At 36.4% G+C, this 17694-nt stretch overlaps 1 protein-coding gene across 1 annotated transcript; it reads left to right on the top strand.

Annotated features, from left to right (window-relative positions):
* Positions 1-2428: 2428 nt before the first annotated feature.
* LOC122085120 (WUSCHEL-related homeobox 4-like) lies at positions 2429-3673 on the top strand. Its single transcript, XM_042653560.1, has 3 exons — positions 2429-2783; positions 2874-3155; positions 3270-3673. The coding sequence occupies exons 1-3, from the start codon at positions 2532-2534 to the stop codon at positions 3429-3431; spliced, it is 696 nt and encodes a 231-aa protein (XP_042509494.1). The 5' UTR covers positions 2429-2531; the 3' UTR covers positions 3432-3673.
* The last annotated feature ends 14021 nt before the right edge of the window (positions 3674-17694 follow it).

The raw sequence follows: 17694 nt of genomic DNA, 5'->3' as shown, positions 1-17694 counted from the left end.
GATTAAATGTGGATTTCAGCAAAAAATAAATAATAAATAAATTAAAAGTGGAAAGATAAACAGAATTAATAAGTAGTAAAATTAAAGAGGTTTAAAAGCTACAGTTTGTTTCTTCGTTGCTAACAGTTTTTTCATTTACAGGTGGCCCATGAACACGTGCAAATGATGGCATTGTCTTCCTTAATGATGGATTTGCACCGCTTCTTCCACTGTGTGGGCCCCACCTCCCCTCTATTCTCTCCAAACTCACAAATCCACCTTCTATCCTTGACCGACAACAGCAATAAATGAGTTCTGAGCTTTAAACTATTCTAATTACTAGGCTACTTTTAACTAGAAGCCTCCTAATTACCAAGTAACTAATGATGTCATTTAGCTAATTTTACTGGAAGCCTGCTCCTAATCATAAAGTGACTAATGATGTCATATTCCCAGCACAAATATGAGATACTCATTAACCCAATATAAACTCGATGGGTGGTCTGTTCACTCTCACACCCAACTCACCAGGAATCACTTAACCCTACTAATTATTGGGATAGCAATATGGTATATAATTAATTCATGGGAGAGGATTTAGTAGAACATCGAGACTGGTGGGATTTCTATTTTTCATTAGGGGTGGAATGATCATTTCATCCCATTGTATTTGGATGCAAAATTAATCACAATAGTTCAAGTTATTTTTTTTTTTTTTTTTTTTTTTTTTTTTTTTTTTTTTTTTTTCCATATTTCAAAAAGGAGACTTTAGAGGAGCATAGCTTTTGCACTAAAGGGTCATAATATCTTTTAGGTTTTTTTTTTTCATAATTTACGAGGAGACTGTTTTGTTAGGAAGTTAACTCATTGCTTCAGAGAAGCAAATGTCATTGCTGATTATCTTGCTAAAGTAGCAACTAAATCAGGTCTTTCTGAAACTTCTCCAAATCTTTCAACTCATATTAAGGAAGAGGTGGTGACGGATGCTGTAGCTAGGCCTCGTTATTGTTTATATTAGTGGTTGTTGAGTGCCCATGATGATGCAATGTCAAAGGTGGCGGGTTTTTTAGCTCTTCAGTTCTTTTTTATTGATTGAGATCTTTTTTTTAATAAAATTTGGATTTTTAGCAAAAAAAAAAAAAAAAAGAAAAAAGAGAGCGAGGTTCCTACAGCAGCATGGGGGTAAATGAGGGCATATGAAATTAAGCACCAAACAGAGATGGGATTTTATCTTTCACAGAAAGCCAACCTATGATTTCACAAAAACCCCCGTGCCCTTAATTTCAAGGGATGTGTCTACACGTGGGGGAACACAAATGGGTAGTGCCCCTTCTTCCTCAAACAAATTAAAAAAAAAAATATATGACTTGCACTAATCGGATTTGACTCATCTGATTAATCAGATTTTGAAAATGACAAATTCAGTCCAAAAAATTTGATTTTTCAACTAAATACTTTTTTAGTAATATTCTCTCCTTATATATGACTTTGCAGATAAAGAAGTTTATAATGAGTCCAAATTCTCTATAGTAAATGATAAGGTGTGGTAATACAACTGAAAACATCTAAACACGTATCCCAATAAACTTTTATTCAGTCAATGCTCGTTACACCGTTACAGTGACTGCGATTTTCACAGGCTTGTAACTATGGGTATGAAAATTCTACCCTAAAAAAAACTATGGGTATGGAAAAGGTAATATTTACCCACTTGTGAATCGTAATTGATGGGGAGATTCCAAGATATGCTTACAGCCAGAACCGACGGTGCTCAAGATTCAGAAATAATAGTCAACATTCAGTCTAAGAAATCCCACAATCAGTCCTTATTCCTTACAGAAGTTCAAAAACAGAATTGATTACCACACGTGACTTGAATGAAAACCCACACGAAGCACCCATGTTGATACTGATCAGACGGTTGAACTACTTTGGCATCATAAATCATCATCATTTTAAAGGTGGGGTCCACGGGATTGTGGGTAATTTAAATGCTATTAATTACAGTCTGTGTCTGAGAAAGGGGGAGGACTAAGAGCAGAAGAGTGATTCCGAGTGTCCGACATTCTCTACCAGATAGGAGAAAGACAGCATTCCCAAATCACAAACCGCAAATCTTTTCAATTTTGGGGATTGGAGGAATCTTTTATTCTTTCTCTCTCTATCACTTTGCTACAGAAATCAGAAAGAAAAGTGAAGAAGAGAAAACCAAAGAGGCCACCGAAAAGCAAGGAGACCTTATCATGAAAGCAAGAAAAAATACAACCCGATTTGACGGGCCAACACACCATCATCCATTCCCCTCATCTCTCATTTGTGATCTCTACTCTCACTACCCCACCAATCCAATCTATCTTTTTCTTTTGATCACCTCTCCCTAAGTCAACCTCACCTCATCATTTGGTCTTTGTTCTTATAAACACCAACTCATTTCCCACCAACACAACTCTCTGAAACACTCCTCTTTCAGTCCTCTCTCTCCCTCTCTCTCCCTCTCTCTTGTTCTATATAATCACTTACTCTGTAATATCCTCTCCCCACTCATAGGAAGCATGAACATGAAGGTGCACCAGCTCACACGTGGGTTCTGGGATCATGAACCCTCACTCACACTTGGCTGCAAGCGCCTCCGACCTCTTGCTCCCAAGCTCACTGGTACTACTACTAATACTACCACTACTACTACTACTACTAGTACTAGTGCTGACACCATCATCCCTTCCCTTGATATCAAGAGCTTCATCAAGCCTGATAGTGGACCTCGGAAGGCTGGATCCAATGAAGAGAAGCGAGACACTACTCAGGTATTAATGGAAACCATCCACTATTTACTTCTTGTCTTGGATAAAGAAATTTCTCTACAATTAATATAAAATGAACTGATGATCATGAAGGTGGAGGCACAATCGGGTGGGACGAGGTGGAACCCAACACAGGAACAGATTGGGATCCTAGAGATGCTGTATAGAGGTGGAATGAGGACGCCGAATGCGCAACAGATAGAGCAAATCACAGCTCAACTGGGGAAGTTTGGGAAAATAGAAGGGAAGAATGTGTTCTATTGGTTCCAAAACCACAAAGCAAGAGAGAGGCAGAGGCAGAAGCGCAACAGCCTTAGTTCCACTCATTCTCCAAGGACCCCTCCTGTGACCACCACTATCACCTTGGATGCCAATGTAAGTGAAGAGTACTCTCTCTAGCTTCTGGTCGTGACTTTTTTTTTTTTTGGTCCTTCTTCTCCTTCATTTGTTAACTAAGATGTAAGAAATTAAATGGTGGATATGTTGCAGAGGGAGATAGAAAGGGAGGAAGAGAGCCAGTACAAGAGGAAGCAGAGAAGCTGGGGAGTAGAATGGAGCGGGGAAGAGGAGGAAAGTAGATGGAGTAGTGGAAGTGAGGAAGGAGACGATAAGACTCTGGAGCTCTTCCCTTTACACCCGGAAGGCAGATGAAAGAGTTCTCCAAGTTCCCAAAACTTTGGTTTTCTTTCATGTGAAATGTCAATTTGCTTTGCTTTGCTCTCTCTCTCTCTCTCTCTCTCTCTCTCTCTCTTCTCTCTTTCTTTACTTCGGGAAAGAAGAAAGTGAAGTTGAGTTCTGTTGTAAAACTGTATACTCTCTCTCTCTCTCTCCCCCGTGAATTATTCTTCTCCAGCCGAGGCGCTTGCAGTGAGAAAACCACTCTTTATTCTTCATCTGCTGGTGGTGGTGGTGGTGGGTGACCTGAGTGGGATCCTTTTGACTATGGAGAAGTGACCGTTAATACTTTGAACTCTACCTTTTGTGTTTTAAAGAAAAGTAAGGACTAAGGACACTGAAGTCCACGCATTAGCTTCTTTCTCAACAGTTAACCACTTAAAAAAGCCCACGTACGTTAAGCCTTTTTTTTTTTTTTTTTTTTTTTAAGTAACTACGTACATTACGCGCTCCAGCTGCCTAGCACCTCTTTATTAATTTTTAAGGCTGTGTTTGAATGGTGAGAAAAAAAAAAAAAAATTCTAAAGAATGAAAAGTAACTTCTTCGTGAAGTGTCTTCTTCACTGGGGGCTGCGATAGTTTCCACGGGAAGAAGGATGTATCAACGCAAAATTTTCTCTCCAAAATTGGAGTTGTCTCGCCTTCGAGACCAGAATTTCAAATTGGCTGTAGTTAAAATACTGTTTTCTTCATAGTAATATAAAATAGTGTTACCGTCAAGGTAAAATTCAAATTTAAAAAACCAAATTTTCTATCCGTTCTGTGCATTCCAAACGCCAAGACTAAATTTGCATCCAAGCAAATCTATAAAGAATATATACGGTTTTCTTTTCTTTGGATGACTTCCAAACACAGCTTTACGGAAAAGGTTTTTCCAGCAAGCAATGGAGCTCACTCTTTCTCCCTCTTGAAATGACCTCTCTACTTTCCTATTTATAAATTGATCAATGTTACCTTGCACTCTCTATGTTGCTTGCCTAAAGAATTCTTTTCCATTATTTTAGAGATAAGAAAATTGGATTATATTAAAAATCAAACCCAAACTTTAGATAGGCTCTACTTGGAACTTAGTTGATTGTTTCCGAGCTCACTTTGTGGGTTTTCAGATCCATTCACCAGCAGATGGACCAATTTCTTGCATTTGAATATAGAAAAACAAGGAAAAGTTTACATTACAGAATATAAAACTAAATTCTTGTATTTGAATATAAAAAACAAGGATTTGGATAGATTTAAGGATTCAAAACTAAGGGAAAAAAGTTTCCCACGGTACCACGTACTATTTCTCTTACATGTTATTTTCTTTATTAATTTTCTCTCATATTCTGATCATATGAATCTCAAATGGATGATATTGTTCTCTATATCAGCAATGATGTGGTATGTAGATTCCTCCTACATTGACGTGGTGAGGAATCCTATCCTTAAAACTAATTACCCAAAACACATATGGGAATAGAAACAATTGAGCTGCCATTCGACCAAGTTAGCTGAGTCAATAGAAGCACAATAAACTGTAAAAAACTTAAAAGAATAGAGGAGAATAATTCGTTGGATATGTTAATTGGTAAATCACATTAAGTTGATTCATTATACAGTCGGTAATATATAGGGGTGTCAATTCCAGGCCCGCACCAGTAGGCCCGACTGAGCTCGACATGTTTTTGGCCTGATCTAGACTAGCCTGATTAATAAACGTGTCAAGCTCATAGGTAGTACACAGTGTAGCCGCCTAGCCTGACTAGCCCCCGACTGGCCTGACACATTTACAAGCCCGACTTGAACTAACTCATTTAAGCCCAACCTAGCCCGACTCCTTTAATACTAATTGTATATTTTTTTTTTTTAATACTATTTGTATTTAGTGCTAAGGCTATGTGATATGTACAATTGAGATGGTGGTAATTGTTATTTGAACATTCATCTTTTTCAAGCATAGTTTAATTGATTTAAACTTGTTCAACTTGGGTTGTGTAGGTATAGTTTAATTGATTTGAGTTCCACTGGGTTAAAGACCAAGTACCTTAGTAACTTAGCTACTTCCATCTTTGGCTTAATCCATTTTAACTATAGGATTTTTCTTTGTTATGCCCATCTTTGCCTCACTTTATTGGTATTCCTTTCAAGCACATTTAAAAGGCCAAATTTAAAGAGGAGCCATTTATAGCCCGTTTAAAGTTAAATAGGTCTATAGCCCGGTTAAAGCCCGATTAAGGCCCGTTTATGGTAACCCGATTAAAGCTCAAGACCAATTGACCCGATTATTAACCATACCATGCTCGCGCTAGCTAAGCCCGTTCAGCTAAACGGGGTTCACGGTGTAGCCTTATAAATTGGTCAAGCCCAATTAAGCCCGACCAAGACCGGCCCGGCCCGACCGATTGACACCCCTAGTAATATATACAAAGAAAGTAGGACAAAACAAGAAAAGGGTAGGAGAAATATTACAGAGAATATATTGAGACTATATTACAACTACGAGCATGTTATTACAACTACTAACCAGATATTATAGCTAACAGTCCCCCTTCAAACTCAAGATGGTGAATAAGAAACCATTTGAAGTTTGGAGAGGAAAACTGAAGACGCATAGAAGAATGAGCTTTAGTAAAAAGATCCGGTAGTTGACATTCGACGGAGACGTGGTATAAGGATCATTCCTTAACGAAAAATGATGACGAACAAAGTGGCAATCAATTTCAATATGCTTTGTCTTTTCTTAGAAGATTTTATTGTGACTTATTTGAATAGCACCCTTATGGTCACCGTTGTCCTACTAGGATTATTTTTTCCCTTCTCTATTTTTGTGGCAATATAAAGGCATTATAGATGCCCTTCTATTTCTACGGTAGTCTGAAGGCATCACAAAGTAATCAAATCATAAGAAGGTCTATAGACTTTTCTCCCTAACTTTAATTTGCAAACCCCTTTGCCGCAAATATCAATGGGGCCTCCACACCCCCACATACAAACTCCAGCCTTTGCGACCCTTGCTACCCGCCACTTGCAACCCTTTTTACCAAAATCAGGAGCCCAACCACCACGTAGTAACACTCATGAGCTCGACCACCCTTGCTGTCCTCCACAAGCTCAGCCACTCTACATAACCCTTTTGAAATCCCCGACTGTGTACAATTAACTCATTTTGCAATCTCACATCTTTTTTTCCCCTGACCAACAATCTTCAACCCTCTGTTAGAATCCATTGATAGAAAATAAATACGGAACGATTCATCAAGATCGATAAGCATGCACGACAAACACTACAAAAAAAACACGTTTTAGGCATACCTAAATCCATGGCTGAAGAATAAGAACTCCTCAATGTCTTCTTGTATGCTCCTCGTACAACACGATCAATGTTGGTCTGGTTTACTCTCTTTTCCTTTTACTTTTGGTCATTAGCATCACTTAATGGGTCAGTGATAACTATATATAGGGGTGAGGGTAGGGACCAACCTTGCAATAAAATCAGAGTTTCCTCTCTATTAAGGAAACAATACCTTAGGTCCACACATAGTAATAAATATTTCATACCATTAAGGCGTGCTAATAGAATCCAATATCTCCATAGAGATCACTTACCAATAATATTTGATTATTTCTGCTTACTCCATCTGTAGTCAACACCACTAAACCGATTTTGGAAACAAATCTTTGACTATGCTAGCCCACCTAATAGGAAATCTTACAATCTCCCACTTGGGCAGCATATGTCACAAGTTTTAGATTTTAAAATTTATTTAAAATGACTCTCCGATTTAGATAAACTGAATGTAGCCACAAACAAAACAGTGTCTAATAGAGTGTACCTTAAACCAAATGCCTTAGTCCGAATGAGAATTACAAACACCCAACCGTATTAATCATCACATCTAAAGAGATATGAGACCACATACGTCAAAGTGCTCATAACATCACCGACTTGGGCTGAACAGTATGAAAGTGTGGTATGAAAATAACATGCAATAGTGATCATCATATCTATTTCCAAATTGGTCCTGGCTCGAAAATCAAATGAGCCCTATGAGACAGATACCGAAGGCCTCATTAACTACAAACGTCTCCCAAACGCTCAAGCTTCAATCAAAGAAGCTCATTGGGATTGGGTCCGGATGTCCCACAAAACTAGCACTAGACCTCAATCAAACGAGGCTTTGCTAGCGATTGGATGTGTATGTATTGACTAGAACCTTAGATACCGAATGAGGTAAATACATCACATATAACCTCAGTTTTCTGTAGGAGGTAAATAAATAAGTGTATACACATAAACAAATGGCCATAAAATGCATATATATATATATATATATTATTGAGAACAATAATAATGCATCATATATATAAAATAAAATTAAAAGTCAAATGGAACTGAATATATTAAGCAAAACTCTCACTAATAAAATACATCAAAAGAATTAACAAGTCCCATATTAGTGACATGCTCTTGTAAGACTTTTGGAGTCAAGCCCTTAGTAAGAGGATCTACAATCATGTTTTTTGTAGTAATCTATTCCATTGTAATCTGTGACTCTTGAACTTTCTCTTTAACAAAAAAATTACTTAATATCAATGTGTTTAGAGTCTGAAGCACTTTTACGGTTATGAGATAAACGAACCGCAACGGAGTTGTCATAGAACATCCTCAATGGTTTAGATATAGAGTCAACAATTTGTAATAATGTAGTTCTGCAGAAATTTATGATTCATGAGCTTACTCCCACTGATCTTTAGATAGACCTATTCGATTCCTCCCATTTTCATAAAGAACCTTAGCTTGAACATAATTAACAACCACTGGCTTAGGAGGCTCATCAATTCAAGATTAAAATCCATTATCATAATAGCCAGAGAAATATTAAAGGATTAGTTCCATTCAAAAATTTTTTAACAGAAAATAGCTGAGAAGTCAAATCTGACAAATATAATCATACATATTTACCAAAATATACAATATGCAAGAACAGAAGGCATATTAAACTTCCCAACAATATAATTAAATCTGACTAATTGTGCTATTAATCAGATTTATCCCAGTATTATTTTCAATAACTGCAGGAAAACATAAATTAGGGAAAGATCCGACGTCATCGGGGTCACACCTGTGGTGGCAAGATCGCCCAATACGTAGTGGAATCTTTCACATGCAAGGCGAGATTCTCAAAACAACACCCCTTTGAAAATTCAGTCACTTGTGGTGGCAAGATAAGAACCTTCAAAGCTATGAAGCCCAAAACGTCACCCTCACACTATCAAGTGAAACTGACCAAATGAAGACTCACCTGTGGTGGAAAAAGCACATCATTTGCCATATGGTCTCCTTGATTGCAACCCATCCTGAATAATCAATAGTAATTTTACAATCTCAGTAACTAGCCCACTAAGTGAAAGCATAATCACTGAAATTATGAAAACCTATAGACTTGGATTGCTACCAAATGCCCGTGGGTTTAGATTTTGAGTGCAAACAATAAGATGAACTATTTCAGTATTTAATTAATAAAATATTCAACATAAGTCCACAAAAGCAACCCATTATAAACCCTTATAGTCAATATCGTAACACCATAATTTAGCAGTTATCAAAGTGAGTACATTCTTAGTATGATAGTTTTGTACTTCTAGCCATTACCATAAATAAATAAAAAATCTAAATATGACGATTTCTTATAATAATAACATGTTAAATATGAAGGTTCATATCATTTATTCATGATAGCAAAAAACATATGAAATATGTTCCCTTATCCATAATGCATTAGATATAAGAAATTGTATACAAGTATAATCTTTAGGCTCAAATGACTTTAATATCTAATACAAATATTTGTCTATAAAATTTAAAGTCAATCATAATAAAGCCCCATAATTTCTTTAAATAAAAAAAATTATTTAGCTAATAGGGCACATGAACCGAATAACTTATAGGCTAAAACAACAATTAAACCTTTAACAAATAAAGGTAATGTTGGCTTAGATCCATAGTAAATATAAACAACTTCATAGGCTTTATACCAATAAGTCACTAAAACTTCAATGAGTTCATTTAAATCATTCAAATATAATATATTTATTTTATCTTGATGAATTTCAATAAAATTGAACTTTAGCACAAGTACAAATATGACATATAAATTCAAAGAAATATTACTTAAACAATGCACTTGTGATATTTTGAATCATAAATAGGTGTCAAAACTCTTAATTATGTGTCTCGTGACAAAACCTGATGTCATGGATGATAAATATAACATCGAAGAAATATCAAAATACCCCAGATTGACTTAAAATTCATGAAACGACAAGTGTAGTATACATAATAAAACATGTATGATACATCTATCACCTTCAATAGGATAATAATTTATTCTCCCACTAATATAAGAGAGTAGGACTAGATGACCTAATAAAAGTACCATTTATAAGAGTCAATATCAGTTCATATTAGAACTAGATCTAATTGTTGGCTTGAATAAACAAGGCCAAAATAGTCAACAGTATAAACAGATTTCAGAAGTCATTTCAATAAATCAAAATTAAACAATTTCTGATTCCATTTGCATAAACTGTTTATGGTCTATACAATTATTAGACTCAAAAACTGGATTTCATTGAAACTATGCTAAAAATAGTTAATAAATCATCAACATGTAGAAGCAACGTAGGATGATCTTGTGTCATAACATCTCAAATATGAGTATAGGCATCATCATTAATATTAATTTTTAAGATGCCAACTCTACCCATAAAGAATCTTCACAAAAATCAATTTAAATAGACCATACCAATGACAAAGTTTAACTTTGTAAGATTCATGTGCATTCACTGTAATGACTATATCACTCAAGAGTTCTAGCTGAAACTGTATTCTTATCCTTTAATACAGGAATACACTGGTCCTCTCATTTTCTTGTATTAATTGTGAAAAGAACAATAACTTTTGAGATCCCTTCACCTTTGGGATCAGAAACCTTAGGTTACTGTCATTTTCTTTAACTTTGGTGACATCATCTTTAGGCAAATGTCATATAATATGTTGCCCTAGGGAAAATCATGAAAGAACAAGATACGTCACTTTAGTGGAATCCACATTACCCTTTCATGGTTCCATAGAAATGTGTTTTGCAGCTAAACATGTGCGAAAGCTTACACCCGATTTAACTCCAATATATTTATTCATCATAGAGTGTTCCAAATATGACATGCAAACATAAAATGCCATCAATTTTCTGCCTATGTCATCATAAATGATTTTTTAATATCATAGTAATGATAAACTAATGCAAAAAAAACACGCATAAACAGAAATACAATTCTGAAGCCACTATAGAATAAAGAAAAAATACTATAGTTGTTCCAAAACAGTTATGGAACACAAAATATAGGTCTCATTTTTCTTGTTTTAAATTCAACCTAGTATATTGAACATACATCCATTGGTCGAACCATAAACAACATTTTAGAACATATAATTACATCCTCCCACTGGTTTGACCAGTTAAGTAATTATCCACAACATCCCAAGTATATGATAAAGTGACATCATGAAAACCAATGGTATTTTATTATTCACAAGGCCTTGGGACTCTCAAAATAATTGTTTTAAATCTAAAAAACCTCATTAGACATTATGTGAAAATTGATCATTACCATATAAGACCATTTCAAACGAAAAAATTCTTCACAATATCAATAACATAGTCAATTTTCAACACATTAATCAATGACCAATTGGTTATATGACTAAATACAAAAATAATAGTTTTTTTTTAATAAATACTTTCCCGATTAACATCGGTCAATGTTGATGACTTTTCTTAGTGGATTTTTCGACGACCCATTGGAAAATCCAAATAGTTCAATTTTTGAGGTCAATGTGTCAGATATCTGAATTGACCAACCTAATCGGTTCAATCATGGCATAATTTTGGTAGAATCGATTCATCTTGATTTTGGGTTGGTTTAGGATTTAATCACTTTAAGGGGACTTGATCAAGACATTGGATTTTATTACTATTATTATTTTACCTATGACACAATACCAATGCCAAGTCTCAAACGATCAAGTGTAGGATCGGTCTCAACTGATATTGATTCGGATCATTGGATCTAATCAAACAATGCTTGAAACATACCTGTTCAACATTATAGTGGTCTACAATCTAATTTGGTTTACCAAACCGGATTTAATTTGGCTCAATTCAGCCTATTTCAAATTAGGCCCATAAGCTTCAACCCATTACACTTAAATAAACAAGGGCAACCCAAAACAAACTTTTAAACACCCATAGGCTCAGCCCATTTAACCTTAAAAAAATAATAATAAATAAACATTCTCCTCCATTGCCTTAAATGTTAACCCTTCTTATGCATCCCATCGGATAAAAAGTCCAAAAAACTCACATCAATTTTACAAACAAGACAATGCTTGCCCCATCATAACCATGTCTATGTGTCATCTCATACTAAAAAAAAAAAGGGAACAATTCCTTTTATGAATATTTATATTTCAGCATATTGTTTAAGTCACACCGGTCATTATACTATGTAGTATAAACCATTGAAAATCTATAATACATCCATCTTTAGTTCTCGTAAGTTTCCAAATATGATCAAACCATAAAAATCTCTTCCCAATTCATCTCAAGGTGGGCCTTGAATGTTCACAGTTGGGTCTAGGTGTATAGACTGTTCTAGATGTGCGTCACAAATCAGGTGATCAATTAGGATTCTGATTTATGACAAAAAATAAACTGACTCTTATTTTCTTACAAAAAACATGGACACATATTTAAGATAGAAACATATAAATAATCATTTTTCAATGGAAAGACGTGAAAAGCTTTCTTTTACTTTTTTTTTTTTTAAGTTTGTACGGTTCTCCAAAAGACAAATCAAGGGAATTTTTTTTTTAATTTAACTTTGCAAGTTTTGTCCTTTAGTAATAATATATAATATATTATTTTTCTCATTTCTTCAAAACAAAACGACTCGAGGAGAAGAAATTGATTTTTATTACTGGTGGTACAGCCGATCGATTTTTCATGAACGAGGCTCTGATACCATTGATAGAAAATAAATACGGAACGATTCACGACAACACTACAAAAAAACACGTTTTAGGCATACCTGAATCCATGGCTGAAGAATAAGAACTCCTCAATGTCTTCTTGTATGCTCCTCGTACAACACGATCGATGTTGGTTTGGTCTACCCTCTTTTCCTTTTGCTTTTGGTCGTTAGCATCACTTAATGGGTCAGTGATAACTATACATAGGGGTGAGGGTAGGGACCAACCCTGTAATAAAACTAAGGTTTCCTCCCCATTAAGAAAATAATACCTTAGGTCCACAAATAGTAATAAATATTTTATACCATTAAGGTGTGCTAATAGAATTCAATATTTTCATAGAGATCACTTACCAATAATATTGGATTCTTTCTGCTTACTCCATCTGTAGTCAACACCACTAAACCGATTTTGAAAACAAATCTTTGACTATGCTAGCCCACCTAATAGGAAATCTTACATCCATCACCACCCACTCCTACTACAACCTCCAATCCCCTACTTCCGCTACAAAATCCAGCCCTCCCCACTCCCGCTGCAATCCCCTGCTCTCACCTGAAATCTTTTACTCTTTGTTGGACTTGTAACCCACACTCATGCTACCACCTTCAACCTTGTTGAACCTTTCTCTCCAATTAATCCCCTGTTGGAACTCATGTCTCTTCATAGCTACGTTTCACCCCCAACCCCTACTGTTGCAACACACAACCCCTTTTTCTGCATTGCTCCCTCTCTTTTCAGATACCCCCAATCCACCTCTCTCTCTCTTCCTTCTCACATAATATTCCACCCACAAACTCACTTTTTTTTTGGTCAATGAAAGAAAATATATTAAACATAAAAAAGAAAAGGGAATACACATACAATAGACAAAACCTAATAGTTAAACAAGGGATAGCACCCTAACAAAAAAAAAACCTAGCCCACTAGCAGAGGGACAAGACCAATCCCTAAGAGCAAGCCAGACAATCCCAAGACCCAAGTGGAGGAAGAAACAACAACAAAGAAACATGGGATATAAGGAAAAAGAGAGGGGGAAGAAACAAGAGCAAGGAAGTGGGGGATACAAGAAAAAAGGGGGATAAAAAACGAACCAAAGAATAAACAGAGGATACAACAAAAAAGGGGGGAGGCTTCTACTTCTACTCGGATTCTCCAAGAGGTAGCAATGTGTTGGGAAATCGGATCAATTGTTGTCATTGTTGGCAATCGTATGGTGATGGAGTCATATTGAAGGGACCGCAATCAATTCCTTGGTCTAATTTAATTTAATTAGATTGGTTCAAGTTTATTGGTCTAATTCAATTGAATTAGATTGGTTCAATTTCAAAATGGAACCCATTGGATTGGTTCAATTTCAAAGTGAAATCAAATATGAGATGGACAACAACCTAGTTGAAGATGACGATGAGATCAACAAGGACTCTTCATTCATACGTGTGCATCAACTAAAGTTTACTCTATTAAGGAGTCTAATGCATCTAATGGTGGGACCAGCTCAACATGTTTTTAAGTTAAAATAGAAATCCTACTCTGACATGGGTTTCTCTTGTGAGTGAACAATTACTGCTCAAGAAGAATTAAAGGGTCACTATGACTCCTTTAAGATATGGACAGCAACTACCGTCCAAAAGAAAGAAAAAATAAAAAAAAAGGTGGGACCCTCCTATACAACATAATAACTATTTTTCTCAAAGACAGATGGACAGCTTAGTTGGGAAGTTCGGAGATTTCTGCACATGAAGTAGATGGACAACAGGGCATTGTATTCAAGTGTTTTCCAAGCTTGAGTCCGAGATTGAAGAGAAGTGCAACTGCTTTTGAAATTGAATTATGATATGACATGTTTCCTTTTGCGTGTGAATTTATGGAATCAAGAGAAGAGCCCGATAAGAAGAGACCGAGAATGAGAGTGAGTTTTGTAGCTTTTCTTTAAAGTTCTATGCTGCAGATTTGTTAATCAACTATTGAAGGTAGCAAAGAAAAAAAAAAAGGAAAAGAGAAGTGAGAAATAGTGAGAGCTATCTATAGATGAAGAGAAGCATGGCGGATTGAGCGTGTGAGATATAGCACACTTAAAAAAAAAAGGGGAGTATTGTCGCTGCTATGTTGATGAATTAAGCGTGTTCTTCTTCTACACATCAAGTAAGAAATCATCAACTGGATTACACAGACTGAGGTAATCCATATCTGATATCCCTATTTTAGATTCTAGAGTCTGTTGATTGTTGAGAAACTCTTGATCAATGATGTATTGGGTTGGGATTTTATTGATTTAAAATTGTGAACCTAGCAAGTTGGGGCTTGTCTAAGGTGTGGGGTTGTTGCCCTTGTCTGAGTTGTATCTCAGATTGAAGCAGGGATAGGTTCCTAGACCGTTGTAGCGATTGAAAAAGTTGAGTATTGGGGAAATACGAAACCCTATATGGGTATTCCTCTGTGGAGTAGGCACTCTAGCTGAACCACGTATATCTGGTGTTATTGTCTCGCATTTATTTTTCTACATATATTTAAAGTGCGTGTTGTGCAAAGTGGTGGGACATTGTCTGGTAGGCCCAGCCACATTGTGGTGTGAGGTGGACGTGTCGTTGTTTGCGTGATTGGTAATTATGGGATTGCCCTGGCCAATCTAGAATTGTGCAATGAAAGCTTTTGTTGGGTTGCAAATAAGGAAATTTTTGGAACCACTGATTCACCCCCCTCTTAGTGTCAACCTGGGAACATCACAATGATAGATGTTTTGGCAGTTGTTGCGGAAAATAAAGTGAGAGATACACATAATTTCTCTAAGTATGTTCATGCCAACGGTCAAACTTGAAAGTCTAGTAGGACTGTATTTTTAGAGAAGTGATCAATGTTTGTTGTTTTTAAAGCTTGCTTTTCTTCGAAAGTGCAACTTTTTCGAAGGCCTAGATTTCTTTTTTCTAGATGTTGTGTCCGTGTCCTGTTGCTAGTGAGCTTTCTCTGCTGATGGTAATGCCTTAAGTGGAGTCAGATTTCTGGTTTTTTGACATTCTTGTACTTATTTTTCTTTCTTTTTAATACAAATGACCCTTTAGCAAAAAAAAAGAAAAAAAAAAGGGGGGTGTGGGGGAGGGAAAAACAAAATAAAATAACAGTAAGGAGGGGGAGAGAAATGCAGGAGGTCCTATGTGGAAGCTAGATGTCTATTCTTGTTTGTATTTGAACAACTAACACAGTTGTGAAAGACTTGTTCCTCATATCAAAAGTGATACCCTCTCAAATTTGCTTTAGATTACGAGATGCAGAAGTCCATCTTTTTCTGTTTCTTTCCCACCAAGTATGATAAATTGTTACATTAAAAACCAACTTACCAAGAGAGTCACATGAGATTTTTTCATTAATTTTTTTTTTAAATCCATTTCAATTCTATTTCAAATAGAAGAATAGATGGGAGAAGACTATAGTTTTTGGAGAATACATCCCCAGACACTTTGCCTTACCCACGAACCCTGTAAATCTGTAATCCCTTAGACTAATCCACTTAAACCAGTCCAGCCTCCTACTTACCCTAGACCATACCACTTGACATACCCAACCACCTTGACATACCCAACCCCCTTGACCCAACGCAGCTGACACACCCAACCCTCTTGAACCAACCCCACCCAGTTGTCGACGTTGCATCTTGTCGTCCTCAGATGGTGATGACAACCTTAAGGCCATTAACTCGATACCTCTCTTTCAAAAGAAGGCCCCACAAATGCGACCATACTCCCCACACGCTTTTATTAGAAAAATAATCTTTAAAAAATCAGTTTTGACATGGTAAAAACATAATTTATCTCAAGTTAATCCGGCCAGTACCCATTGGTGCGAGAATGGAAAAAGTCGGCACAACCATATCCCTCCGGCTTGTGGTGCCCTTAAGCCCAAGTCAATCGGATTAAAAGTTAAACACACCTCAGAATAAAGGTTCTATTTCCAGCTTAGCCATGGATTGGAGCCCCAAAAATGCGAGCTAGGAGCCATGTGTGGGCTCGTACCAAAATAACATGTGGGCCCACACCGTATTTTCAGGAACAGTGTTATAAATAGCCCTCACCCCCTCCATTTAACACACTCACATGCACCATGTCCTAGAAACCTAGTCTAAGGCACCCTACTTGAACAGCTTGGAGAAGCTACAAGTTGAGGTTGAAATCTCCACAATGGAGAGATCCCTCTAAGTTCAAATTTGAGAGAGAGAGTTGGCCCCCCTTCAGTCGAGAGACCAAATAGTCTATAGGGTTCATGTTTCGAGCAAAGTGGGCCTTCCCTTCAACCCTATTCAAGGGTTGAGATCAGGTATAAGTTCTTCTTTCTTTGTTTTAGTTTTATATAGTGTAGTGTAGTATAGTGTAGCATAGTTTAAATTCTAAAATAGTGTAGTGTGGTGTAACGTAGTACTGTAGTGTAGTTTAATACAATGTAGTGTAGTATAAAATACCATGGTATAGTGCAATATGAGACAGTGTAATGTAACATAGCATAACATAGATAAACATGTTTAGATTTAATTAATTAACTAATGTAGCGTGAGCATGATTAGCATTTAATAACCCAACATACAAATTTCCTTAATGAACCTAAAAATAAAATTGTGTATGTTTGTTCGTATGCTAACTTGATAGGAAATTGGACCACCAAGGCAACTTCTAACAGGTATGGTGAGAAAAACTAGGTCATTATTGCATTTGGATGGTGATAAGGATAATGAAAGTCATTTCAGATCTCCAACAAATAGAGATGGTAATAATGACCATATATTCAAGGGTCTTTCGTTCACCCCTATAATGCTTTAGTATGTTCCTCAAAATACCTTTTTGATACCCCAAGGGGGTTAGTCCATTGGCCTATAGTGGGTAAAGCGCCTCAAGAAGTATCTTCCCTAGGTTCGAATCCCTTTGGCACCAACCTTGTCCTTCCTTGGGGATCCCACCCTCTTCGGAGTGGAAATGGCTTGTGGGGGCCTGAAGAGAATATTCCCACTCCAAAGGATGTGGAGACACCCTCCATTATCAAAATACATCTCAAGCCCCATGGTGAATGGATTCCCACCCATTCTCTTGGGCACATGAAAACTCGATCCTATTTTAAATGTCCACAAAATAGGAAAACCACCTTTTTCATTCTGATTTAAGTAATTAGATCAGCTTGCCTAGATCA

Source organism: Macadamia integrifolia, chromosome 7, assembly GCF_013358625.1.
Source record: "Macadamia integrifolia cultivar HAES 741 chromosome 7, SCU_Mint_v3, whole genome shotgun sequence".
NCBI classification, from domain to species: Eukaryota; Viridiplantae; Streptophyta; class Magnoliopsida; order Proteales; family Proteaceae; genus Macadamia; species Macadamia integrifolia.
This window is presented reverse-complemented; position numbering and strand designations above follow the sequence as displayed.